The sequence below is a fragment of the Erithacus rubecula genome (genome assembly GCF_903797595.1).
Source record: "Erithacus rubecula genome assembly, chromosome: 10".
Classification (NCBI taxonomy): domain Eukaryota; kingdom Metazoa; phylum Chordata; class Aves; order Passeriformes; family Muscicapidae; genus Erithacus; species Erithacus rubecula.
Window position 1 is genome coordinate 28,143,109 of NC_136662.1, and position 26,372 is coordinate 28,169,480.

A 26,372-nucleotide genomic window follows, 5' to 3' on the forward strand; every position below is an offset into this window, starting at 1 on the left:
CTAAATTGGGAAGCATTTGTGTTTTTCTCAAAGTCACTTATCATTCCCTTTAATACAAGCCAGTGAAAGGCCATGTTGAAAGAAACACATTAATCAGTCCTAGAACAGACTCCTAGAAAGGAAATCTGAAAACCTGTTTGAAATACAACCAAGGCAGACATCCTGTGTTGCATGCTGTCATGCAAAAGCAAAGGCATGACTTCTGGTATGCTGTAGATGCCCTTTTGTTTTCCCACAGACTCTCCTAACTTTGAGATCTTGTGTGCATTTCAGGCTTTGGCATCTGGTTTGTTACATCCCCCACCTGTTCTTCCTCTTCCTCATCACATGGTTATCCACTGAGCGGCAGGCAGGTGGGCTTGTAATTTTTGAAACTTAATAAAAGCTTTTACACAAGCACCTCTGTTAGTGGAGAAGTAGGCTTTAGTACATAGAATTAACTGTTCTTGTATACTGAAGGCTGCAACTCCAAGGACTGCTCTTGTGCTTTTGGAAATTAGCTAGTGGCCTTGTGTTGGGAACAAATGTCATTCCATGGACAATACTGTGTGAGATGAGGGTGTCTGAGGTTAAGGGGAAACAAAATTGAATGTCCAGAAATTGATCCTGGTGACTAGGAAGAACAATTCCCTTTCCTCAGTGTTTTGCATCCTTACTCAGCTGGTGTCTTACTTGGAGCCATACCTGTCCTGAAAATGAGACAGGTGATGCACAATGTCTTTCTCTCTGTGTGCTCCTAGTTTGTTCACAAATTCTTTGCCTTTGCTGACAATGGGTATCAGCTCTAGAACCAGGAATACATATGTGCAGGAACTGGAGAGAATACCTTCTCCCTGTGAAGGTACCATCTTTATATATATACATAGAGAGAGATACTGGCATGAGTAAAAATCCCTGCAGTTAGGAAAACTGCGTTCCATAGTAGTTAGCTATTTTTTTTTTCCTGCACTGGCAGAGCAGTAAGTTAATCAAAAGAAGGCTTTTGTCACACAGATAAGTGAGGCATGAGCACACAGGATGGTTTGTGCAGCACATCTCTAGCAGGCCTATGGATACAACACCCTTTTACAGGCCCATGCTCTTTTTTCCAAGTTTGACTGTAGAGGCTTTCTATTATACTTTGCCCTATGACAGATTTGTTTACCTTTTTTTATGCCTGAATTCAAAGCTATTTATTTTAATCCTACTTCATTAGTGTGAGTAAGAGTTGGAGTTTTTGTTTAGGCAACATCAGTAGTTGGGACAATGGCTGTTTTCAGGATCTTTTATGACTTTGATTGAAAATGTGATTTTTTTAGATAGTGTGAGGGTTTTGTAATGAAAGCTCTGAGTTTTGAAGGATCACTAATCAACACCAGCTTGAGTCCTGCTCTGCCATAGCTTCCAGATATTTAGGAAATGACTTTAGCTTTGCTTTAGACCTTCTTCGTAGCACAAATTTATCCTACTACTCTGTAGGACTGTCAAAAGAATAAAATACCAAAACTGCAAGACACTCGATATATCAAGTGTTACAAAAATATCCTGTGTAGTATCAAGTCATAATATTAGCATGCACTGACTGAGAATGTTGTGTAGGCTGTGAATTTAATGTGTCTGAGAATAGGCATTTACTGCTGGGTAGATCATGGTTAGCAGCAGTGAGAGGAGTCACCCACAAAGCAGGTACAACTTCAGCAGAAGTCTGGGGTTTAATAAATCCTCTTGCTCTTCCATCCTTTAACTGTTAATAAAACTTTTCAGCAAAAATTGTCAATCTTATTACCTGAGCAGGGGATGGTTACCTACCAGAGGGTTGAGAAATTTGTATCCTCAATAGAAAAACATCATTGCCTCTTGTTGCAAATCTAGAAAGCAATGATCCAGATTTAGAAAAACCTCACAGTTTGGGATGAAATGTTCATGCTGCTGTTTCCTGACTGCCTCTTGACAAAAAGAGCAGGCACATCAGCAGGTGGCAGGTAAGCCTTCTCAACTTTGTATGGCAGCCTTCATACTGCTTTAAGTCTGAAAAAGAAAGTGCCTGCACACCTCATTCCAAGGAGGAATGCCCAGTCCTTGGAGCCAGAGACAGCTGCACTGTTAGCACATGTGTCTGCACAATGCTGCCCACCCCAAAGCTCCAGACAAAACCAGGAGATGAATCTCAACAGCTGCAGAAGGTTCAGTTTATGAATCTCAGTTAGGGTTAGGAGTTGTTGGAGGTGTTTCTTTTCATAATTGCCTAGTGGTGGGTGTAAGGGCTGTATATCCCAGTTTGGGGAATCAGGGTAATGCTAATGTCTTTATAGGGGAGGAGTTCTGGTGGTCTGAGCCTGTGTGAGTGCCGCATCCCTCTAAAAATAAATAATGCTTATATAGACCATAGTGTTTTTCTGTGCCCTACCAGGGTGCTCTTAGTTCTCCTTCATCTTTTCCCCTGCCCACGTTACACATGTTTTTGCACAGGCTAATTTTTCCAGTTGTATTTTTGCTTTGAGAGGAGCTCTTACGACATTGGCAAAGCTCCCACTAAAACTGGTTTGAGACCTCCACACCCAGACATGGTTATTTTTCCTCACCAATTTAAAGGAGCAACCTGTATTTTATGTATTTGTCTTAGATTACAGCAGCCACCCTCATGCACTAAAAAGAAAGCCAAGACTGTCAGTTTCCCTATTACTCTATTTTACCTGTTATTATGTAGGATGCTTTAGAGACAGAATCGTCCATATATTTTGAGTCATTTAGTTTCAACCCTGCTTCTGCAGCATGTATCTCTTGTGTCTAAAGTGATTTCCCCTTAATGAGGCAAGCAGTAGCAATACCAGTAATATAAAATCTGTTATAAATAATCTGCCTGCAATATTCACAATACATAATTTCCAGAAGATTCACCAGGAATTTTGGAAATAAGAGTAGTAGGTTTTTTTTTGCTTTTTTCCTATGATGGTGGGGGAGTTTTAAGTTGATGTAGGAAGTACCTGATCTTGAAGTAAAGTTTTACAGGATATAGCCTGCTTGTATCCTGGTCATCTGAATGGCGGTGTGGTAAGACTGAATGGATGGAAACTTGTCAAAAGAGACCAATATTTCTGCCCTAAGAGTCTAGTTCTGCCAATCAATCTGTTAGTCTAGTTTTGTAGAAATTAGGAATGAAATTCTTACCCTGGCAGTCTTTTACTGCATTTTCATTAGACCCAATTCAGATGATTTACTGAACAGTCACGTTTGGCGTTGCTGGCAAGAGGACACACCATCTCAGATTAGTCAGTCCTTCTGAGGGCTGGTTCCACTTGCTGTATTTGATCACAATTATTTGATGTTTGCCATTACTCAGTCTCTGGCGTCAGAACCCAAGGTGTGACCATGTATGTTTAATGTACTGATCTTTGTAGAGGGAAAAAAAATTAAAATCTTGCTCTGTACAGGTCCCTGCTGGCTGTTCTCCAGGCTCTCATTTTTTGTATATCAGTCATTGATGTGTGTGCTGTTCAGAGGCTTTTCCTTTTTGGGGCACTATTCATGATGAAAGCATGACCTTAAGGAGTGTTGTTCCCACAGCCTCTGCTGATGCATTGTGCTGGAACTTCAGCATCTTTGCTGGAGGAACTTAGTGTGCTGGGTGCTTCCAGATTTCAGCTCCTGGGTCAGCTTTTCAGGGATTCACCATACAGGCTTTAGAAAAGTTAAACATGGTTATACATGTGTGGTTTATTTTAGACTTAAAGAGACTTTGATCTCAAAACAATCATAAGTCCATATTTCCTTACCTCATGTTTTTGAATGCTTTGGCACTTGCTCAGCTCTATAACCTATCTAGTTTACTTCTAAGCAGCAGCTCTCTTATACAGACTTTTAAGTGCTTAAAGTAGCTTGAAAGTAGTGAGAAGACAGTTTCTGGCAGTGATGTAGATGAGCAAGAAACATGTCATTAATTCTAAAGACCCTTCAAATATTAATTAGCTCCTGATTCTGTAAAGTCCTTCTAAGCTGAAAACCCATTCTAAACCTCAAGCACAGCAGCTTTCAGTCAGGAGTTAACAGGATCTACCTCTGGATGCTCCATGGCTTCTTGAGGAGCAGCTTCTGGTCTTGTAGTTTGCCTCAAGGGTACTTCTTGCAAAGAAATTTGCAAGTTAATTAACACAGGTTGGAATTCTGAAAGAGAAATGCCCTGAAAGGCAGGTTTAGAAGCATCTCCAGAAGCTGGTAGTGAATGGCTGTGTTGTAGTAAATAAGGGGTGTCCGTAAGGATGGGATAGAGGAGCCCTTGGTTGGAAACAGGATCTGCATGGGATGGTAAATGTTCTGCTTGCTAACTACTGTACTGAGGAGAGCTATGGTCATTAAAATGTCCTCAAAATACATGGATTGCCATAGGTAACTGCTGTTAATAGTGGAAATGAAACTGAAAGATTCCCAAGCTGCCAAAAAACTTTAGAGTGGCTTTAATTTCCTGGATAAAAGACAAAGGACAGGATCCCTTTGCTGTGAGAGGCTGAGTCAGAGTGAGTACAAGTTCACCATGAGTTTTGGTTGCTTGGGTAGCTGATTTGGAGTAGGTTTGTACTTTGAGAGGCTCAAGAGAATATTTTGAGAGAAGCATGTGGAGAACTGTCTGTTGTCTTGGGATTTCCAAGTTCAAGACAGCACCTGGTGTGCTGGTCTAGCCCTGTAGAGAGCCCTGATCCCAAAGGAAGCACTTTGTGTGGCTGGTTCCTGCAGGGATACAATCCAGCCCTGTGTAATCCAAGAGGTCAGCTGTCTGACAGCCAATACAGGCCAGCAACAACTGGGAATGTTTTTCTGTGGAGTGGGAGGAAGAAGGAATGAGGTGGAACTCTGTCAAATTAGAAAAAAAGAAAATATCTTAATTGAACTAGAGAAAGGGAGCTTTCTTGGCCTTTCAAACCAGAAAATGTGGGGATACTGCAGGTTGGCAAAGCCAGACATTGGTCTCAATTTCAGTTCAAAATTCACATTTCAGATAACAACACTCCTAAATGAAGCAGTCTTACATAGCTCCCTGGAGCCTGCTGTATGGCACAACTGCCAAAAGGCTTGCCATGAAACTGTGGCAATGTCCTTTTGTCAGAGCCTTTGGCTCTGTGGAAAAGCATCTTACAGTGCCCAGTAAAATCCACACAGCCTGATGTTGTGGATGGATGCAATTTAGGAACTAACCAGTGCTCTCCAGAGCGAGAGGAAACAAGCTGCTGAGTGAGCTGCAATGTTACACCTCCCACTGGGAATTTCCAGCCCTTTCCCTCTTCCTTCCTCCCTCAGAATATATATAGAAAATACACTAAATTAAGCACTGGGGGAGGTGGCACCCAAAGGAGCTGTAGCAGAGGCTGAGTGGCCCCAGTTAAAAGTAGCTGACAATACCCTGCCCAATCCTCAGTGCATCCCAGTCATACCACCCTACTGGCACATGGGGAGATGTCTCAGACAGCTCTGCTGGCACTGAGTGGGAGGAAAGCTCCTTAAATAGCCACTGGTGGGTCCTGTTCCCTGAGTGTGTCAACACTGAGTTGTTGTTTTATTCCCTGAACAGGAAAAATTAGTCAAGGAATTGTGTGGCAAGCAAGTGACAGAAATGAAATCATGCTTTTTTTCTTTTTCTGATTGCTGGATCTGTTTTAGCACACGGCAGATACTTTCCTTGTCATTTTGCATTTCTTTTCAAAAACCTCCAAGCAGAGGATGAAAACCAGAACAAAAGAGGAATAGATTTGGCTAAAATCAGGGGAGTAGCATTGTATTGAACCTCATCACACACAGCTCTAAAAGAACACTTGTTTAGGTTTTAGGTTTGGAGTACCTGCATTTTGAGGGGGTAAGGCAGCATTGGTCCCTTCACCATCACTGTTAATCTTTGCATGTGGTTAAACTACAGTTAATAATCCAGTCTTGAAAAGCCTTACTCTTAATACACCTTACACTGTCTTCCTCTTCTTATTCCAGGTGAATAGCAGATGTTATTGTGGTGCCAAATCAATAAAATTGAATTTCATTTAATTAGCATTGTCTCACAGCCCATTATGATCCTAGATAAATCCAAACAACTGTTTTGTTCTTTCATATTTCCCCAGCACAAGGAGGGGATATTGGCAGTGGTATAAAAAAGCAAACCATTAGTGTTCAGGTTAGCACTGTAAATTGGCAACATCTCAGCTCTTTTGGGGATTTGTCTTTTGACAAATTGTTAGATAAATCTGAAATTGTAGCTAGTTTCTTTAAGATGTTTGTTTGTCTGTAGACCAGATTCTGACCTTGCTAGTCTGATCTTGCTAGCCAAATTGAAGGTTAGTTTAAGCATTTTCCATGCAATTTCTGCTTTTGGAAATGGCAATCCTGAACCTAGGCAAAAGATGTGGCCTAATGTGTCTGGGGAATTACACCACTCATTTCCACACTGTTGTACTTTGTTTGCTTTTCTTTACTTCTCTGAAAACAAATTAGTAGAAAAATCATCATCTGCAGGATGTTTTTGCTCTGTTGTCATCCAGGCACTGTCAAATTTTCCTCCTCCTGGGTTATTTCTCCCTAGATCAAATTATCCTGTCTTTAACCAGTCTTCTAGTTCAGCAGTTTTCTAGTTTCCTTTGCAAGGTAATTTTTATCTTTTTTTTTTTTTTTTCAGATGCTCCTCACCTTAGGATAGCTATATCTACTGACTTAACCAGATCATACACTATTAACCACTGCTTGTAGTATATAGCTTGTTAGAAGACCTCAACTGTTTTTAGTGAATAGGGTCTATAAATGAAGCAGCTCTCAAACAGAAGCAAAGTCTTTTACTCAGCTTTCTAACTTTTCTTAAATTCAACTGGTTTTTGGTTTAGTTGTTTTTTGTTTTTTTTTTTTTTTATTTAAAGCAGCAATGACAAATTATGTGAAAAAGAGAGCAAATGGCAAATTGTAAACTTGCTTTCAGGAGGTTGCAGGTTGATGAAGCAGAACAGGATTCAATGTGAACATGTAGAAGGTGGGACACAGAGAAAAATGATTTTGCCTTTGTGTGTGAGGTATTAAGTTCTGAGCTGCCTCCTGTAACAACAGGAATCAATCTCTGAGCTGTAATAAGACATATCCTGACAACATTAAGAATTATAATCCAAAAAGCAGAGCATTAGGAATAGAAGGACATCTAGTTCTGCTACTGTACTAAGCTATGGTTTGAATCCTGCACGTAATTCTGATCAGGTTGTTTGGAGAGGTGTGTGGTAGAGCTAGAAAAACCCAAAGGAGGAATGTTTAAAGGTGCCCAGAGGCAGCAACATCAGACCTGAGAGAAACTCTTCAGCCTGGAGGAGAGGTGACTGAGGTAGAATGAGATAAGGGCTTAAAAAAATCACAAGTAGCAGAGAAAGCACTGACAGGTACTGATCATTTGGGATTTGCCTTGTAGAGACTGAGGATCATCTAATGAAATTGAGGTGTCCTGTCCAGAACCAGGCAGAGCCTGTTCTTTGTTCTATCATGTGCTGTGAGCTCTTGGTACTGTGGCAGCAGGATTTTGTTTGTGTGTGAAGTTAGTTTGCAATACTTCAGACAGCAACTGGACAAAATAAGGACTGTCAGGAAGACTGTCAGCAACATAACAAGCTCTGGCTCAGAAACACCTCAAGCTCTAACATGTTGGAGGCTTGGAAAATGTTCTGGAATAATATGATTCTCCTTTTCCCAGGCAGGATGCTGGGCTGTAAGTGACCCAGGATGGTGGTTGTTGTGTGCCTGAAGAATCCCAGTTGTCAGCTGGCTGACTTGTTTTTGAAATTCTTAAGTGTTCTACTAAATCTCAGGGGCAGGACTTGTTTTTCCTATCATGTTTCCTTTAAATGGTCTATAGTTTAGATGTTAACAGTCAAAAAGTGCTGTGCTTTCTAAAAGATAATCCACAACTTAGCTGTAGATGTAAAGCATCCTTAGTAGCAGACAGATAAAATGTGTGTTTATATCTTAGCTACATAAAATTCCATCAAGTTTAATACATTGGCTAGTCTTAGCTCCCTTGATGTAATTTAACAAAAATATTGTTTCTTTTATTATTCTGTCTTAAAATATCTGAACTACTGAATAATATCCATTACAAATGTACTAAATTATAATTATAAACACTTTCAATCCAGCTCCACTTAATTTATTCACAATTTTTAAAAATCACTTGCTGTTACCTTTCTTTGTAATAAGACTGATTTTTATTTCAACATCAGCCAGTCAAACAGAGACTTTTTTTGTAGCTATACTTTTAGTCGTACTGAAGCTGCTCAGCCTTACAGTGGCTTCTTTCCCTTCAAAGCTGTATTAATTCTGCCATAACCCAGAAAGGATTTCCCAAAGACATTATTTCAGTGATTACATTCTTGACTTAATCCTGCATTCAGATATGTGAGGGCCAGGCCCTGCAGTTGGATTTGGAGAAGCGAATGGGGTGACAGAGTCTGAATTCTCCCTCTGGAGAGGCTGGGGCTCGTGTTTCCTGCTCACAGAGCAGCTGCTGGGCCAGCCCTGCTGAATGGAGCCCCTTGTCTGCCTGCTGGAGCCAATGACAAGGCTCTGGCTTGCCAGCAGGAAGCGGTTCTGCAGCCAGAGCTAAGTTTAGTGCCATGGATTTGTTCCTCTGACTTCACATTCCCAAAGGGAATCAGCCCAGGGGGCTGAAAGGAGCTGGACAGCCAAACCTGCCTCAGCTGAATGTCAGGCGCTTTCCACCTTTAGAGTTTTCCCTGGTTCTGAAGTTCACAACACAGCATGCAATTTTTGGGCAAGTATTCACGCTAAAGCTCGGCTTTTCTTGGAGGAAAGGAAACGTTTGTTTGTTTGTTTGTTTCAAAGGAGGCAAGATGACCAGGGTGTTTTAGTCAAATGAAGTAGATATTCTAAAAAGGAACCCCGTTCTTTGTTCAAGAGAAGAAAATGCCTGTGGACGATGGTTTGAACAGCATATTGGTTGCTGACAAATGAGGTTGACAGTTTTGTGATTTATTTTTAGCTGGAGAATTTTTTTTAAACAGAAGTACTGTGTAGCCTTGGCAGTTGCTGCATATTCGGTGTGGGTGGATGGAACTGAGAAATCGCATCTGTGCTAAACAAGCGTTTTGGGATTCCATTAAAAAATTAAACTCATGTACTGGAAACTGAAGCTGTACCAGCTCACCTGGGGAGCTCTGCCCTCTGCATATCCTCCACAAGGTAAGCAGTGCTGCCTGTCCAAGGCACTTGCAAAAATATTTGGGCCTCAAGATGTGACATCAACTCAAATTTGGGCTATTAGATGGACATTTTCTTTCTCTCCTGAGATGACAAGTCAATGAATTAATCTCTACCCTCTCCCTCCAAGTTTTCCCTCTAACTAAAAGGGCTAAAAATAAAATTCAAAAAGGCAGCTGAGGAACAGTTTAATGTGGTTGTTGATCCAAGTGCTGAGTCTAAGGAAAGTACTTAATAATGTAAGGCTTCTAGTAAGATGTAATTATGTCACTGGGAAAGCAGCTTGGACATTTATATCATGTTAGCTCCAATATCTGACCAGTTAGTGCTTTACATCTGCAAAATAAATCTCTCTCCAGCAAGACTTTGCGAGTGTGGGTATTTCTGGCTTCTCCAGGGATCAGCTGGACTGTGATTTCTCAAGTTTCCTTTTTGCAGAAGAGCTCTTACTCAAATGTTTGTGTTACACTGCAAGAAATTAAGTACCCATTTGATTTGCTTAGAAGTAGATAATATCTGGCTTTGATGTGGCCACTAATAGCAACTCCCCAGGAATTCTGTTGCAGTGAGGTATAATCCCCATTAAGCAACTTCTCTCCCAAGGTACTGATTTAAAAAAGCACTAAATGTCTTGCTGTAAGCTGTCATGTATTTGGCCATCCCACCTTTCCTGGAGCAGGGCTGGGTGACCTAATCCTCCTCACCCTTCACACTGGAGAGGTTTACTGGAACTTACCAGGACAGAGGAAGAATGTCAAACAGACTTTTGATCTACAGTTTCCCAGTCACCTTTGAAATCTGTGTCCCTTCATAGCACTCTTTTCCCTAAAGCTGACATTGTGGGAGTAGTTGTTGTCCACTGCGGGCAGCATTCAGAGGAAGAGAGGTTGGAGCTTCAGTACTCAATGGAAGGAGGTATGTGATACAGAGCATTTACAGTTGATGGTCTCTGCTTGTTTCTAAACTCTATAGAAGCTGAGCAAATCTTTGGGAATGAAAGGAACAAGCACTTTGATACAGTATTTGGGATTTTGTGATGGGGTTACATTTGGAGTTTTTTGTTCTAAGAACCTCTTTGTATTTAATTTTCATTACATTAAAATCTCTCTTCAGGAAAGGAAAGGGTTTCTTTCCTTATCTGTGGTGCTGTTGGGTTTTGGTTCCTCACCCAGAGGCCCATTTAAAGAAGTCAGGCTTGAACTGTGTCTGGTCCTGTGCTTCTGACCATTCCCAGTACCTGTGGCAAGATACATCTGTTGTACCTTTTAACAGCTGTTAGGTCCAGCTCTCTTGTGCTCACATGGATTCCTCACCCTGAAGTGTTTTTTAAATGCATCTAAACCCCTGCATCATTTTGCTGGCTGCACTTACAGAATTGCTGTCCTGGCAGGGTTCTGTGAAAATCTTAGAGGTGATGACAGCCAGACTGTTTGGTTAACAGTACTGTACAGAACATGATCAATACTTCATGTACTTCAAAATTCTCTCTTAAAACAGCAGAGCTACCAAATGCTTCTGTAGATAGTTCAGTCACAGCCCATACTTTGATCTGTGAAGAAATTGACGCATCTTGGTTTCAAGGAATGAAGACTTTCAAATGAAGGCTTGGGAGTTTAAACTTTATTTATTTCATACTGGATTCTGCAACAAAAAGCTACTTCACCAGAATTTATTATAGGAAGAAATAGGGAAGAACTGCATTATGTTGGTAATGGGAGAATGATACTTGTCAATGATACTTGGGCAAAGAAATGGGCTGAGGGATACCTCTGATTGCATTAATTACAGTGATACAGAATAGCTGGTACCAGGGAAACAGAAGACAGGCAGTTTGTCTAAAATCTTAACACAGTAACCCCTTTTAATGTTCAGGTAGACAGACACTGTCTTGAATTCCTCATATATTGAGTGGAACCAAATCAGTGGAGATCAATTTGTGTCTCTCCTTTTGGTAACACCAAACTCTTCTCTTCCTTTGGTTTTTTGTATCAAGCTAGCCAAGAGGCCCCTCTCCTAGGCAAAGACCCACAACTTTAACCCCTGTTTCATGTCAGCACTTCATCATGTTGGAAAATTAATCTGTGTGCAAGAGATGAAGCATATAGAGAGCTCTTTCTCCATGGATTTTTCACTCTGAAACCAAAGATCACTTTTATCTATGTCAGATGTATTTTGATAATTGAAGCATGGTGATGCTGCCAGCTTGAAGTATTTCCTTTTATATGATGTGAGCTGTTCGTGATGCAATTTTGTCACTGACTCTGAAGTCTCCTCCCTTTCTGTCTCTCCCAGCCTGGTACCATAAATAGAAACATACTCCTTGCCCATCCCAAGTTCTTGGCTTGGAGCTGTATTTCTTAGCTTTCCTCAGTGGGTTGTTTACAATACTTAAACCTTGCCCCACTCTGTGGGAGGCCCAAGGACTAACTATGGGTCTGTGCTTGGCACTAGCAAACCACCTCATTAAGAGTCTGGTTGCTTGCAGGAGAGGAACACCTAGGAATGGCATTTAGTTAGTGCCTACATTTTACCAAAGCCATATGTGAGCTGTCTGGCCCCTTTAAACTGGTGTTTTCCATGGCCACATGGATGGCAGCAGAAAGACTAGGTGGTCCATTTAGGTAAAGGCTGCAGTCTGTTACAGGGTAAAGGAAGTTCATAGGTCTGCCTCAGTACTACCACATTATTAGATAGCAGAAACTTGGCCTGTTCAGCACTGGTTGCTTTTCAGCATGTAGCTTGTCCTGAGTATTTTTGGTTAGCAGGAAGCAATGAGACTTGGCTTCAGAAACAAAGCTGCTGTAGAACTTGATACTGTTCCAATTGTGTCAGCAAAATGGGAAACCCACTTGCTGCTGTGTTATCAGTTTTGTTTCCTTGTATTCATTAAGGCAGAAATCCTCCCACTAAGGAGCCAGTTAAAGATCTGAAGGTCCAGTGGTATAATGTGATGGATGTTTTGAAGGTGCAGTGGAAAATACCAATTATACCAGTGCTCATTAGGTACTTGATGGTCTACTTTCCATGAGTTGATGGCCAGTGCCTGTTCTTTGGTAGTCTTAAAAACAAGCAAATAAAATGAGTCTGTCTTAAAACAGCATCATGGGTAATTTATTGGTGTTTAATTTAAGGACTCAAGAGTGAAAATAAAGTGAGATAGTGGCATAAGCAGGGATCTCAGTGGCTTTGTATTTGAGTTGTCTCTGTGAAAAAATACACACAAGTCTACACCCTGTGGGTTTGGCTGTGAAACACCAATATATCAGATTAAGACAGTATGCAATAACCAGTATTTACCCTATAAACCTCCTTGTCTCTCTCCTTCCATTGAGAAAACAGTCATTTTGGCCTGTGGTATAAAAATTACACCAAACCAATTTCAGGTCTGTATTTTCATTAACACATTCTTTTCTTTGATTAAGAGACATGGAAATTCAGAGTATAGCAAGTTTTTTAGAAGCTCACTGAACTATACATTACAAAGTAGCATAGTCAGCAAGATCTCCTTTTATTCAACTTTCCCCCACTGCTGGAAGAATTGGAAAAATGCTTCTAAATGGATGACTTGTTGTACAGGAAGTTTTACAGGAAGGGTAACCACTCTCAGGAAACAGCTTTGAAGGGCACCACAGGGAATAGGGTAGAGAGCTCAGAAGAACTGCTGTGCCTGAAAGGTGGATTCTTCCACTGAGGAAGTTGAGTGTACCAGAATTAAGATTTTATGTCATACACTTACTGTGAAGAGCATAGGAACAGGATGCAGGTGTGGTGGATGCAGATGTCAAAGTGATGGCCTGCAGTGTGAAATAACTATCTAGGAAAATCAGTTTTAAGAGAGATAATGCCCATCTAGAAGCCAGAAAGATGTTTGATTTTATTCTGGCTGGGTGCACTTGACAGGATCTTATGAACTGCTCTGTATTCCGTATCCTTTCTGCTGGAGAGCACCTTCGGGAGGGTGCCTGAAAGAGTGTAGGCACAAATTACTCTGTTGCAGGAGACTTACAGCCAAAATGTTTCTCCCAGTGCTGGCAACTATATGATTCCCATCAGGAGCTCTTAATACACCAGCCAGCCATTAGGCTTTGGCTACAGACTCTTCTGACAGAGGCTAAAATTGATGGGGTAAGTAGGGATATGTGCACAATACATTATTAATCCAACTTAAATTCCTGCTAATCCTTCTTTGTTCAAAATACCAATTACTCATCTGTTGTACTTTAACTAAGAAGGTAAATTGTTATTTTAGCTAAGGTTAGTTACAGTCACAGCTGAGACTAATCTAGCCACAAATCTGTACATAACTTGCCCTTTCCTGGTACCATTCTAGGTAAGGGTGATTGTCACAAAACTTGTCCATATCTTTCTGAAGCTGTGTTGGCTTTCTCCACACATTCTGATTATTCTTTATGTTTTAGCTGACATGCTAAGTTCAGTACAAATGGCAGTGTAATTCAGAGTACCTGGAGCAAATGCAAGCTGAGAAAACAGTAAATTGCAAGAAGCAAAATGAAGAGGGAAAAAGAGAGAGCCCAGGAGCTCTAAAGTAAATCTCTGACCACTGAGTAGCAGGATTCACTGAGCTTGGATTTGGAAGAGGAGGAAAAGAGGTCACCCCTCTTTCAGAACTTTAGGAACAACAGTATTCAGGTGTCCTGAGATAATTCTTTGCCTAGTTAGTTTTCCACAAATGTCAGGTGTTGGTTGCAGGGGAAATGACTCATGTCAGAAGCCATATGGCAAAGGCAACTCCTCATCATCACAGCATCTCCACAGCTCTACATACTCTTTTTCTGCATTCATAGCCTTACAAAACACTAACATTTGGAATAAGGCTGGTTGCTTACCTTTGGTCTAGTTTGAGTAATCATCATACAGTGCAGTTGCCCTCTCACAGAACTCTGAACAAAACTTCACAGGTTATGGAAATGATGCTTTCCTGCCTCACTGGACTGCAGCAACTCCTCTTCCCCTGCAAAGGCCAAAACCACAGACTTCCCTTTTCTGCTCCTTTTTATACCCTCTGCAGGCCCACCACCCTCCCAGGTGTGACTCTGCCATTGTGAGTGCTGGTTTGTTAACCCCTGCATGGCCACCTGGCAGCTCTACTAGAAAACTAGAGCTTTTAAAGAATCCATCAACAAATCTGAGGGTTTTGAGAGGTAATTTGATGGGCCCTTGTGGAAAACTGTCCTGAGTGTTACTAAATCAGCAAATGTGCAGCTCAGACTGGGTGCACGATCCTGGCCTTGCTTTCTGTGTCCTTCTGAATTCCTGACATGTCTAAGAGTATTCATGTGCTCAGTGTTTGTACCTCTCTGAGATGTGGATTTTCACTAACATCTTTTCCTGTTGTTTTCCATAAGCAGTGCTCCAGCAGTGGTATGTGGAGTGGAGAAGTGAATCAATCTGGGCGGTCCCCTTAATGGGTGATCTGTTTTGTAATTTGTGCAAAGGAATTTCTCCAAGGAAACTGTTTGCTTTCTTCCCAAACACTTTGTTACCTAACTCACAGTGGAACAAAACTGTCTCTACAGCTCATCTCGAAGTTGTTTCAACTTGCAGTCCGGTCCCCACATCCTCTGTGTGTTCAGCAGTCCCTGGGAAGCTCCTCCCTCCCATCCAGTTAATAACCAGTTTGCCCAGGGCCGGGCTTTCCCAGTCTTGGCTTTGCTGCCCGGCAGCGCTTCCTTTGCCCTTAGCCCCTGGCGATTGCTGTGCTGGAGCCTCTGTGCTCGGGACCTTGTGGTGCCAAGCAGCCTCTCTGCAGTCTGGGGAGCACAGCATGAGTGTGGGGACAGTCCTGTTCCAGTCCAGCAGCTATGGCAAGGAGGGCAGGCTGCTCTGCTCCTCCCAGCCCGCTGTGCGCCGTGCAGGTAGGATGCTCGGGGAGAAATCCTCTCCTGTCCCTTTCCTCTGCTTTTCCAAGTGCTTCAAGGAGGATCAGGTCCTTTCAAATTTGTCTTTGTCTTGTAGTAGGAGACCAGCCATAAGCAGGTGTGAGATTGCCAGCTTTTATCAGGATTTTAGGAGTAGTGAAATGCTTCTTTTCTTTGAGCAGTTATGCAGTATTTCAGAAATAGAGACCACTTCAGCACTTAATGTGACTCTGAAATTTAAAATTTAGCATACTCTGCCTCCTCCTCTGAGACCAAAGGGATTGGTAATTGGAGTGTTGGCAGCAAGGGTGGGGGACAAAACACCCCTTACGTGGTGGCTGGATAGGAAAGCATTCATATCCGGAGAGAAGCAAATTGTATTGTGGGAATAAAGAAAAGGAAGGAGATGGATGAAGTGTAACCTCCTTGTGTGGCTGTGTATTACTTGTTCACTAAGTGATGATGTAAGTTTTCCATTGCATAGGAAATGAAATTGATAATGTAAGATTTATGGTTAGCCTTGAAAAGGAGCTGATATAAAACTGTATTTCTCAGCTCATTTCCTGACTTTTGGTGCAGACAGAGCTTGCAAACTATTCATCTGGAGGGGCACCGTTGGTGACATACTTTGGTTATCCCTGTTCTGGTCATGTTTCACGTCTGTGATGGATAGTGTAGCTCCCACACCTCATGGAGCAGTGCAGGCTATTATGGAATTATAACCTACAAGAAATACTTTTGTATCCTGGTAGAAACCCTTTTAGGTGCTGGGTAACCCTTACAGTTATTTAAGCATTCAAGTCACTTTAACATGAAAGTGGAGGAAGTTAGTGGGATGTGAACTCTTAAAAGCATCTGTTTTTAGGTAATGTGATTTTTAGGTAAGCGCTATAGCTAAGTGATTGAAGCTTCTCATCAAACATTAACTTCTGCTGGCTTTTTGTACATCAAGTGGGTGTTAAGAACATGTGCCAGCCTCCCAGGCATTCCCAGGAAAGCGGTAGGAGTCTCACATTGGCTTGGACTCCCTGCTGCCAGTCCAGCACAGCCCTGCATGTTTCCATGGGCAGAAATCTTGGTGCTGAGAGGTGGCATTTCTGCTGGCTTTGCCACTCCTGCAGTGGGCTCATCTGGGCACAGGGCTTGCTCTGGACCTGGGCTGACCCTGGGCTGCTTCAGGCTATCCATGGGTGCATGGATAAACACTTAACTTCATGCTGTCTGTGGAGCAGGGCTTGGGTTCTCAGTGCATGAGCTTTTCTGGCTGGAGAAAGAAACTGGAAGTATGCTTTGACTTAGAATAAATGTAATATTTTTGTTTAAAGCCTTTCACTAGTTGGCAGATGCATAATTGAAAGTAAGAAGGTAATTAACACCATTAAGGTATTTTGGAGCTGAAAGGTTGGTCATTTTTTTGGAAACTGCCTTTTTGTGTTTGCTGTCTAGCAGAGATGTGTAAGTCAGGGTTCTCATACAGCACTTCTTGACTTTGCTTGAAGTGCTGAATCACTCATGGCAGTAGTCACTGTAGGAGCATAAAGAATGCATTATTTAATTAAATATGTATTTTTACTCCATAAAGAGAGCTGGATTTAAGAATAGGTGTTCTTTCATGGAGCTTAGTATGCACACATCCAGCCCCAAGAAAATACAGTGGGATGTTGGCAGTCATGCTGTAATGTAGGTGTCTGAGCATTGGGATTTCTTGTTTCCCATGGCAGCATCCAGTCTGATGGATTAATAGCTTGTAAAAATAATTGCAGTTGAGAGTCAGGAATAAGAAGTGTATGTAAATATTGCATCTGCAGGCAATGCAATCAAGGAACTGACAATTTGGTTCCTTAGTCTGTAGTCTCTTCTTTTTGTGCTAGGAGAACCTCAACAGAAGGCTACTTTTAGGTTATTAAGCAATTGCAAGATGGACAGGTTATGCAGGTGGTAGAACTCTGCATAATTACCAGAAGTATAATCAGAAGCCACTTAGCTACATTTAAGATGGAAGCAGAACAAAACTCAACCACTTACTTTCTCATATACCTACAATACAGTTAAAAAATTGCTCATCCCAACAGTCCTTATTTTCCAGGCTTGAGCTCTGTCCTGTGACACAGATTTGACATGTTATGTGCCTTTTGACTTTTCATGTTTTGTGTCTCACTGACTTCCCAGTTTTCCTGTCCTGTGCTGCTTTTGAGCTCTTTGTTCCTTTTTCAAGTGCCTTATAGACCAGCTCTTTCTCGTGGGTGTAAATCTCAGGGGCCTGTGGGGAAGGGGTGAGTGTAGCCACACACAAATTTTCTGGCAGTGTCTGCTTAAAAGTGTCCCAAGCCTGACTTCTCAGCCCCTCAGAAATGTGCCAAACCAATGACTGTAATGCAAAGAAAGCCTCAGATTTTTTTAGAGAGAACTTTTTATGTTTAGTGCATTTAATGACATCTCTTTGCAATATGCATTTCTCTAAGTTCAACCAGAGAATTCAGAAATAGATATTGTGACAGGAGCTTAGATTTGTGCCATCAGAGAAGAAGTATATAACTTTACACCTTTATATATTTTTGTTACCTTGAGCAGCCCCCATGTATGAAACCACACCATCTCTCCTTTTCTTGTCTTAATATTGACACTTATTCTACTATGTATTCCTGGAAAAACTCTCCATGAACTAGAAATCCAGTGATGGTCTTGACATAGCACTAGCATGAAGTGTTCCCAGTTTTGCTTCTTACAACCATTCTTCATAAAGCACCTTGGATTTAGATTAGTTATAATCATCACAGGAACTGTGATGGGACTTTTTTCTTTGGTTGCTAAAACATGTCTTATCTCTCCCCCCACTCCCTTGTAGTGATAAGTTTGCATCAGTTGTCCATTGAAACAGCAGAACAGAAATACTGCTGCTAAATACCCAGCATTACTTGTAAATCCCTCTGTCCCTGTCAGTTTTCCACCTCTGTTTACACAGTCTTGAAATGTATTACAAATGACTCTCATTCCTGTTAAGATTGAACCAGTTACTATCCCAACATCTCATTTGTGTCATAATTCAGTCTTACCTGTATTTGTAATGTTGGTTGCAGATCCAGGCTATGTCCACCCCAGAAACAATAAGGACAAAACTTAACATTTTGTGATTGAAAGGTTTCCTTCCCTACTTCATGTAATTTTAAAAAGAGCTTTTAATTGTGCACCTATTTTTAATCTATGAATGCTTAAATAATTTCAAATAGAGTTGTGGACAGATAAAAGTATATATAATATAATAAATACTAAATAGAAATTTTATATACACAGCTTGCTACTTAGCTTATGGTGCTTACAGCAGTGAAATCACCTTCTCCAGGAGTTGGACTTGATGTGGTTCCAACTCAGGATATTCCCTACTTCCATAATGAGAATTGCACACAAAGTGATTGCCTCTGCTGTGCTTTCCCCAGAGGCCCTGCACCGCCCCTACGGCTGCGACGTCGAGCCCCAGGCACTGAATGAAGCCATCAGGTGGAGCTCCAAGGAGAACCTGCTTGGAGCCACTGAGAGCGACCCCAATCTCTTTGTTGCACTTTACGATTTTGTAGCAAGTGGTGACAACACACTCAGCATCACCAAAGGTAAGGCCGGGAGCACAGAGCAGCTGTGGGGCTTGGAAACTTAGCAGCAGAAATCAGGAGATGGAATCCTTGCCTGGATAGGAATGGGAGTAGTGAACTTAGAGAGTGAGAATACTTAGAGAAGTGGTGCTGGGAAGCAGAGTCTCTGACACCTCATGGTGTTAGAGGGACACCTGCTGGGCAGTTCTGCTGGGACAGTCACAGTCCAGCCCATTCCTGTGCCACGCTCCCCACATAACTGTCCCTGTGGGAAGGGACAGCTAAGAATTAAGCTTGTCAAGACAGTCAAGAATTAAGCTTGCACAGACACTTTCTGATTCTGGTCAGTACATGTGTCAGAACTGTTTAATCATATGTCATTTAAAGCTTCAAGGAAACAAATGTCACCCCTCCAAGAAAATAAAATCTTCCTAGTCTTAGGAACTGTGGTACAAGAAGCTTTTTAAGTGCACTAAATCACTGAACAGTATCCTAGGTATTCTGTCAGAGTCTTTGCTTCATAAATACTTCATATGTAGCAGTTTAGTTGTAAGATGGTTTCTCTTGTTAAGCTACAAACTGCTGCTGAGTTTCTCCCTCAGAGACACAGCACTTGCCCTGTGCTTATTTAGTTTTTCCTTTCTGGTGACAGGTGAGAAGTTGCGAGTCCTGGGTTACAACCAGAACGGCGAATGGAGCGAGGTGCGTTCCAAGAACGGGCAGGGCTGGGTGCCCAGCAACTACATCACCCCGGTGAACAGCCTGGAGAAGCACTCGTGGTACCACGGGCCGGTGTCGCGCAGCGCCGCCGAGTACCTGCTGAGCAGCCTGATCAACGGCAGCTTCCTGGTGCGCGAGAGCGAGAGCAGCCCCGGGCAGCTGTCCATCTCGCTCAGGTACGAGGGGCGCGTCTACCACTACAGGATCAACACCACCTCCGACGGCAAGGTGAGGACGAGGGAATGCCTGCTCTCTCTGGGGAGAGCAGATGAGATGGCAGCTGAGAGGTGGTGCAGAATCTCAAGATGCAGATTCGGTATTAGCATAAAAGAACACGTGTATAGCAGAGGGTTTGGTGGTAACTCCCCCAGCAGCGCTTCGAAAGAAGTGCATGCAGTTCTTGTCTGGGTTGTAACTAGCTGGGTAGCAAGGCAGCTGTGGTTGGAGGTGGTGATGGCCTTCCACTGATCCCCTTAGAAGCAGCAGAGCTTTGGTAAGTCGGCATATTTAACCAAGAAGCAGTGGCATGTTGTGTTGAGAGACCTGAGAATTCCAATTTCTAGTCCTGTAAAAGGCAGGAGATAGCACAGCTCTTAAGTGACTTATATGTAGTTGCCTTCTGCAGGTAAAAATCCCACAGATTAATAGTTATTTGCCCAACAAGAAGAGAATAAATATTCTAAAATCCTGGTTTTCTGATTTTTAAAGAAAATATTAGAATGTTTATACCTATCTTCCAACATTGCTGAAAACTTCCGGCTGCCTTCATTTAAGCAGCTTCCTGTTCCTTGCTTCCCAGGTCTATGTGACAGCAGAAAGTCGTTTCAGCACCCTGGCAGAGCTGGTGCACCATCACTCGACGGTGGCAGATGGCCTGGTGACAACCCTACATTACCCAGCCCCCAAGTGCAATAAGCCCACCGTGTATGGGGTGTCCCCCATCCATGACAAGTGGGAGATGGAGCGCACCGACATCACCATGAAGCACAAGCTGGGGGGAGGGCAGTATGGAGAGGTCTACGTGGGGGTCTGGAAGAAATACAATCTCACAGTGGCTGTGAAAACACTAAAGGTGAGTTTTCAGATTTCAGGCACTGCTCATTTGGTCACTATTTATGACATGAGTAAGGAAATTGTGATGTTGTCAACTACACCTCATGATACAATCATCAGAAGTGTGCTGATCTGCGTAAAATCCATGCCTCAGAGTAGCTGTGCAGATCAAAGTGACCCTGTCAAACTTACACCAGTCCACGTGGCTTAGAAACACATAGGAATTTTGGCCCAGCAGGAGCTGCATGTCCAAATCAGACCAGTAGAAATGCTCACAAACCCAACTTCCCTTTCTCCAGAGGAGCTGTGGAGGCTTTAAGAAATCAAAGGTATAGAAAATACCTTCAATAAGCTGTCCTCCACTCCTGAAAAAATTCAGCCTCTCCATTTATCTTCCTTTTCAAAACCTTGTGTTTGTTTCAACTTTAACAACTGCAATTCTAAGTGCCCCCTGAGCAACTTAATTTTTTTTAGCTATACAGGGGAACTGAATCAGTCATCCTGAGAGTCCTCCTCTCACCAGCCACAACAGCTACCAAATGAGCAAGCCTGGCCCTGCCAGAGTTTTGCAGATTGGTCTACAGGACAACCAGGCAGCTGTTCAGGGCTGTTACAGTTTGCTTTGGTAAAAGCCAAAACAGCAGAGACAAAGATGTCACCATTTATATTCAACCTGGATGTGTGGTGTTAACCAGACCTTGGTCATGAGAATAAGTGTTCTCTTCTTTTGCTTCTCTCTCTGTCTAGGAAGATACCATGGAGGTGGAAGAGTTCTTGAAAGAAGCTGCTGTGATGAAGGAGATCAAGCACCCAAATCTAGTGCAGTTGTTAGGTCAGTGAAATGCCTTGCTCTTTGTATTCTTACCTAGTCTTTATTTTGGTAGAGACTAGCCTGGTTTAAATGCAGTGGCAGCTCTTCTATATTTATATAACTTTATGAATCAGGTCAGGGGTGGTATTTTTGAAAGTTTTATGTAATATTGGAGCTAAGAGGCACTAATTTTAAATAAAACATCAAATACAGTCACTTACATCAGTAGACAACTTTGCTGTTGAGGCATGACTGTTACATAAAAGTTTGCAATATCATCCTCCTGCTGGTTTTGTCCTCGACCTTAAACAGGCTTCAGGGTTCAGTGATCAGGTTCAGATTCCTTCTCTTCTCTGTTAAATCAGATTTACAAAATAATTTTCTGTGACTTATTCTTCTGAGAGAACAGGAAAAAGTTGTAAGAAAATTCAAAGTGAAAGGAAAAATTCTGTTGTAAGCACAACAAATATTGTTCTCCATACTTCTCAAATCAGAGACTTTTACAGAAAAGGCTGAATTGAAGAGAAGAAATTAGTCTATAATTAGGTAGAGGACACCAGATTGCTGCTGCTGTGATTTGTATCACCAAATAAGTACATGAGATCAAACAACTCAGGACTGGAAAAAATCCACAGGCTTTACATCTTGGCTCTGCCCTGGTGTCTCACTGGCAGATGCATGATATGATAAGCATTATTAAATAGTTTGCATAGCTGTTAAATCTACATGCACAAAGATTCTTAAGGAGACACCCTAAACCTTTCCTAGTGTGTAATTGCCTCTGGATTTCTGGTGCTTTCAGGAGCAGAGCTGTCAAGCCAAACCTAGGATGAAAGGAGAAATATGAAAAATTTTAAGGCTTTTGCTAATGGCAACTGTTCTGTACCCATTTTTAAGAAAAGGGCACAGATGAAGTGTGTGCTAGCCCTGTCTGGTTCCAGGAGCAACAACTCAGAGATTTGTCATCAGAGAGCTGCATTTTGCTCTTTCTGATGCACAGTGCAGTTGTGCTTTACTCCTGAATGTGCCAAAAGCTGTAGGGGGATCCCAGATCTGTGACAAGAGTATCCTGTTGCCTTCCTCCTCCGCTTTTACATGCTTTGTACAGTGACTGTAGCAAGGAGTCATCCCAGGAATGTGTGAGAATGCTGCTCTAGGAGCAGGTCCCACCATGCTGATTCCTTACCCAGCACATGGGAGTGCTTCACATTACTCTGTAGTGACATTTCAGTCTGGAAATCTTGCCAGCTGACAGGTACCTGCTTCCAGTTGGCTACTCTTCAGCTTTATGAAGGTGGAGAGGGAAAGAAATGTAAACTATGTGTTCATAATTCTCCTTTTTCATTCTGTAACCTTTCAAAGAACAGAACTACTGCTTCATGTGTATTAGATAGGCATAGTGGTGCTTTCATAGACATGTTTCTCCCTATCCATAAAGTGAAAAACAGGCAGAAGCCCCGAGTTTGGGCTGCACTGACCTGGGTCTTGTACATGGAAGCCTTCACTTTCCCAGAGAAGCACTCAGCGGTACAAAATGCAGTAAATGGCTGTTAAATCAGGAACAGGGCTGGGAAAGGGGAGCTTTATTCACATGCTGCCTGCTCTCCCTGGCAGGTGTGTGCACCCTGGAGCCCCCCTTTTACATTGTGACAGAGTACATGCCCTACGGGAACCTGCTGGACTACCTGCGGGAGTGCAACCGCGAGGAGGTCAGCGCCGTGGTGCTGCTCTACATGGCCACCCAGATCTCCTCTGCCATGGAGTACCTGGAGAAGAAGAACTTCATCCACAGGTACAGTTTCAGATTGCAATGATAAACAGGTCACCAGAACGATGGGCCAGGAATTCCAGCTTTTGGGGAGGTTTCTTCCATAGTTGGGATTCACATTGCTTATCCGTTGGCTTCAGTACTGTCTTGCATTACCTTCTCACTAGGACTTTCATAGCAATCTTTCCACCCAAAGTCCTGTTTAAATGCAGATAAAGCTGTGCCATAAACCTGTTACCAGTGTGTGTGATGAGCTGCTGATCCCATCCCATCTGTCCTCAGGAAACACAAACTTGGCGCCTTAACAGCCATCATTACTGAAAACCTAATGGAATTTAAAGAATTAATCCTAATCCTGATTTACTTCGTTGCTCCTAAGAATAAATCCACTCAGTTTCTGACACTGTTCGGGGCAAAGCTCACCTTACCTCTACCTGCTGTATACAGAGAGCAAACATTTTCAGGGCCCCAAAATTCAAAAGCCCTTCTCCTGCTGCAGTAGTGTCTTTTGTTCCTTTGTACAGGGACCTGGCAGCACGGAACTGCTTAGTTGGAGAAAACCACGTGGTGAAGGTGGCTGACTTTGGCTTAAGTCGACTCATGACTGGTGATACCTACACAGCCCATGCTGGGGCCAAGTTCCCAATCAAATGGACAGCTCCTGAGAGCCTGGCCTACAACACTTTTTCAATCAAATCAGATGTGTGGGGTAAGAAAACTCACCTTCAGTGGCCTTTTGTTGTTCATTTTGGTTTTTTTCTGCTAGCCCAGACAATAACTTGCTTTCTGGCCTGGGCAGAAACCTTTGTGAAGATGGTCACATGCCAGGCCAGAACTTCATGAATCAACAACATTTTTGGCATGTGGTGTCTCCACCTAGTCTGACCTGAAATACCTGCAAGGAAACAATGCTGTCTCAAGCTGCAGTGAAGGCCACAGAGTAATGAACAACACAAGGGCAAACTCATGACCAGGAATTTTGTTTTCCTCCTTTTGCAGCCTTTGGGGTGCTGTTGTGGGAAATTGCTACCTATGGGATGTCACCGTACCCAGGCATTGACCTGTCTCAGGTGTATGATCTGCTGGAAAAGGGCTATCGGATGGAGCAGCCAGAGGGGTGCCCTCCCAAGGTGTATGAGCTGATGAGGGCATGTGAGTATCTTCTTCCAGTTTGGGGGACAAAGCCTGGGAAGGTGGGAGGAATCTGTAATTAACAGCCTGTTCTCCAGCAATACCTGATCCTCAGCATGTCAAAGTCACAGTGGGCTTCACTTATGAAACAAAGAAGAGTGAAGGATATTGCTGGTTAAAAATCCTTAAGTAAGTGACAAAAGCCCAAAAGCTGGGTACTCACATGATCCTAATGCACAACAAGCAGAATGCCAGTCACTTTCCAGACCCTCTGGTGATACCAGCAGACAGTGCTTCCAGAATATGTTCCTCTAGTGCAGATTTCTAACTACAGAAATTACACTTTTCATCATGATACTCTTCTGTAACTTTCCAAGCTCCATCTAGGATCAAGGCTCTCTCCTCCTCTTTCCCACACAGGGTGCACACATCCTTCTTTTGGAAGGGTCTGCCTGTATTTAAGTATTAAGAGCATGTGAGCAGGATGGTGCCTGGGGATTTACACACTCAGTTATGCATGACTGGGCTAGATGTGTTCAGTTCAAGCAGCCAGGGTAGCAAATATGGAATTGTTCTTTGCCCAGAAAATTCAGAAAGGGGGATAGGGAGATCTGAAAATTCTGTAGACTACTTTCAGTCTCCTTGGACAGAAGAAAAATTCATCTCCCTGTTTCAACACTGAGACTTACTCTGGTTTCTGGCATTGCAGGCTGGAAGTGGAACCCACCAGACCGACCTTCCTTTGCTGAAACCCACCAGGCTTTTGAAACCATGTTCCACGACTCGAGCATCTCCGAGGGTGAGAGCTGCTGCTGCTTTGTTCCTGAAACAGCACTGGAGGTTATCTCCAGAGTGCTGTGTCTCATGGATGGGCCCTTAAGGCTCATCTGCTGGCAGTGGGGTTGAAATGGAGCTCCATCCCTTATTCTTTTAGCCATAATTGGGATAAACACTTGTTTCACAAATACTGAATAAACTTCAGACACATTCCAGTGCAAGGGAACAGTCTCATTTCATTTGAGCACAAAGATGCCAAAGAGCTGATCTGAAGAATATTGTCTCCTCTATCAGAGGAAATCTCTTGTTTTCCAGACTGAGGAGTGAGGAATAGTAAGTGATGGAGAGAGAGAAAGATGCATGCATATCACAGTCCCTTGCTGACTGCAGCAACTAGGTCATGAAATATTATTCTACCAGCCTCCACTTCTAAAAAAATGTGCTTTAATCTCTGGATTTTCTGCTTAGCTACTTCTAGGAGCAAATCTGTGCAGCTCAAGTCTGAAATAAAATCTACCAAGAGGTAAATACTGGTGAGGAATGTGATACTATTCAGCAGAAAAGCAGAAATGTCAGAGCATTCTGCTCAATTTTTAAATTAAGTATGCAACTGATCCATCAACTTCCCTAGTACAGAGAAAACACAGCAGGTGGAATTTTAACAGTGGGGGTCTATAATAGACACATCCAGTGACCACCCAAATGCCAAGCTGGGTGTGGCCAGGAGTTGTGGGTTTTTTTCTGTGTTTGTTTGCTTTTTCTTTTTGTTGATCTATTGTTGACATGCAATCCTCATTTCTTCATCTAGGGGGATCCAGTGCTTTGCCTTAAGCAAAGCAGTTTAGATCCAGATCCAGGGAGAGCACAGGGGGATGTTTCAGTGGGAGGCACCTTTATTAAAAACAGGCAAATGTGTCCAGTGCTGCCTTTAGCTCTTGAGTAGCCCTAAACAGACCCACTGTACACTTCCTACCTCCTGCTTTTTTTTTTAGTGTGAATTTATAAAGAGTTTGAAATCGTTATGCAAAATATCTGACCTTGAATACCTCTAGACCTGAACAAAGACTAAATCCATAAATTATTTATTTCTCAGTCATGGATCTCTTCCTGCCAGTCTGTGTTTGTAGTAATGTCCCAGGGGGTTGTTTTTCCCTCTTCCTTTGCTGGTCTCTGTTTTGACTATTCCCTTTCTTTCCTTACAGAGGTAGCAGAGGAGCTTGGGAGAACAGCCTCCTCCTCAACCATAGTTCCTTACCTGCCCCGCCTACCCATGCTTCCCTCCAAGACAAGAACACTCAAGAAACAGGCAGAGAACAAGGAGAACATTGAAGGAGCACAGGACACTGTGGAGCACTCAGCATCCAGCTCAGCACCAGGTGTGGGCACAGGGAAGCAGTGGGGCCATTGGTCTGGGTGTAAATTCCAAGAAAAACAGAGAACAACATGGCATA

General features: G+C 42.6%; 1 protein-coding gene across 3 annotated transcripts in view; it reads left to right on the forward strand.

Annotated features, from left to right (window-relative positions):
- ABL2 (ABL proto-oncogene 2, non-receptor tyrosine kinase) overlaps positions 1-26,372 on the forward strand; it is a 43,986-nt gene that overhangs the window by 10,749 nt on the left and 6,865 nt on the right. For 2 of the 3 annotated variants that reach the window (XM_079313748.1, XM_079313750.1), the window contains exons 2-10: positions 18,512-18,682; positions 19,314-19,609; positions 20,181-20,453; positions 21,182-21,266; positions 22,860-23,037; positions 23,538-23,722; positions 24,013-24,165; positions 24,854-24,943; positions 26,124-26,297. In XM_079313748.1, coding sequence (XP_079169874.1) covers positions 18,512-18,682; positions 19,314-19,609; positions 20,181-20,453; positions 21,182-21,266; positions 22,860-23,037; positions 23,538-23,722; positions 24,013-24,165; positions 24,854-24,943; positions 26,124-26,297 — 1,605 coding nt within the window. Of the gene's footprint in view, positions 1-8,909; positions 9,181-18,511; positions 18,683-19,313; positions 19,610-20,180; positions 20,454-21,181; positions 21,267-22,859; positions 23,038-23,537; positions 23,723-24,012; positions 24,166-24,853; positions 24,944-26,123; positions 26,298-26,372 lie in introns of those variants that run through there. The other variant, XM_079313749.1, reaches the window with a different exon arrangement.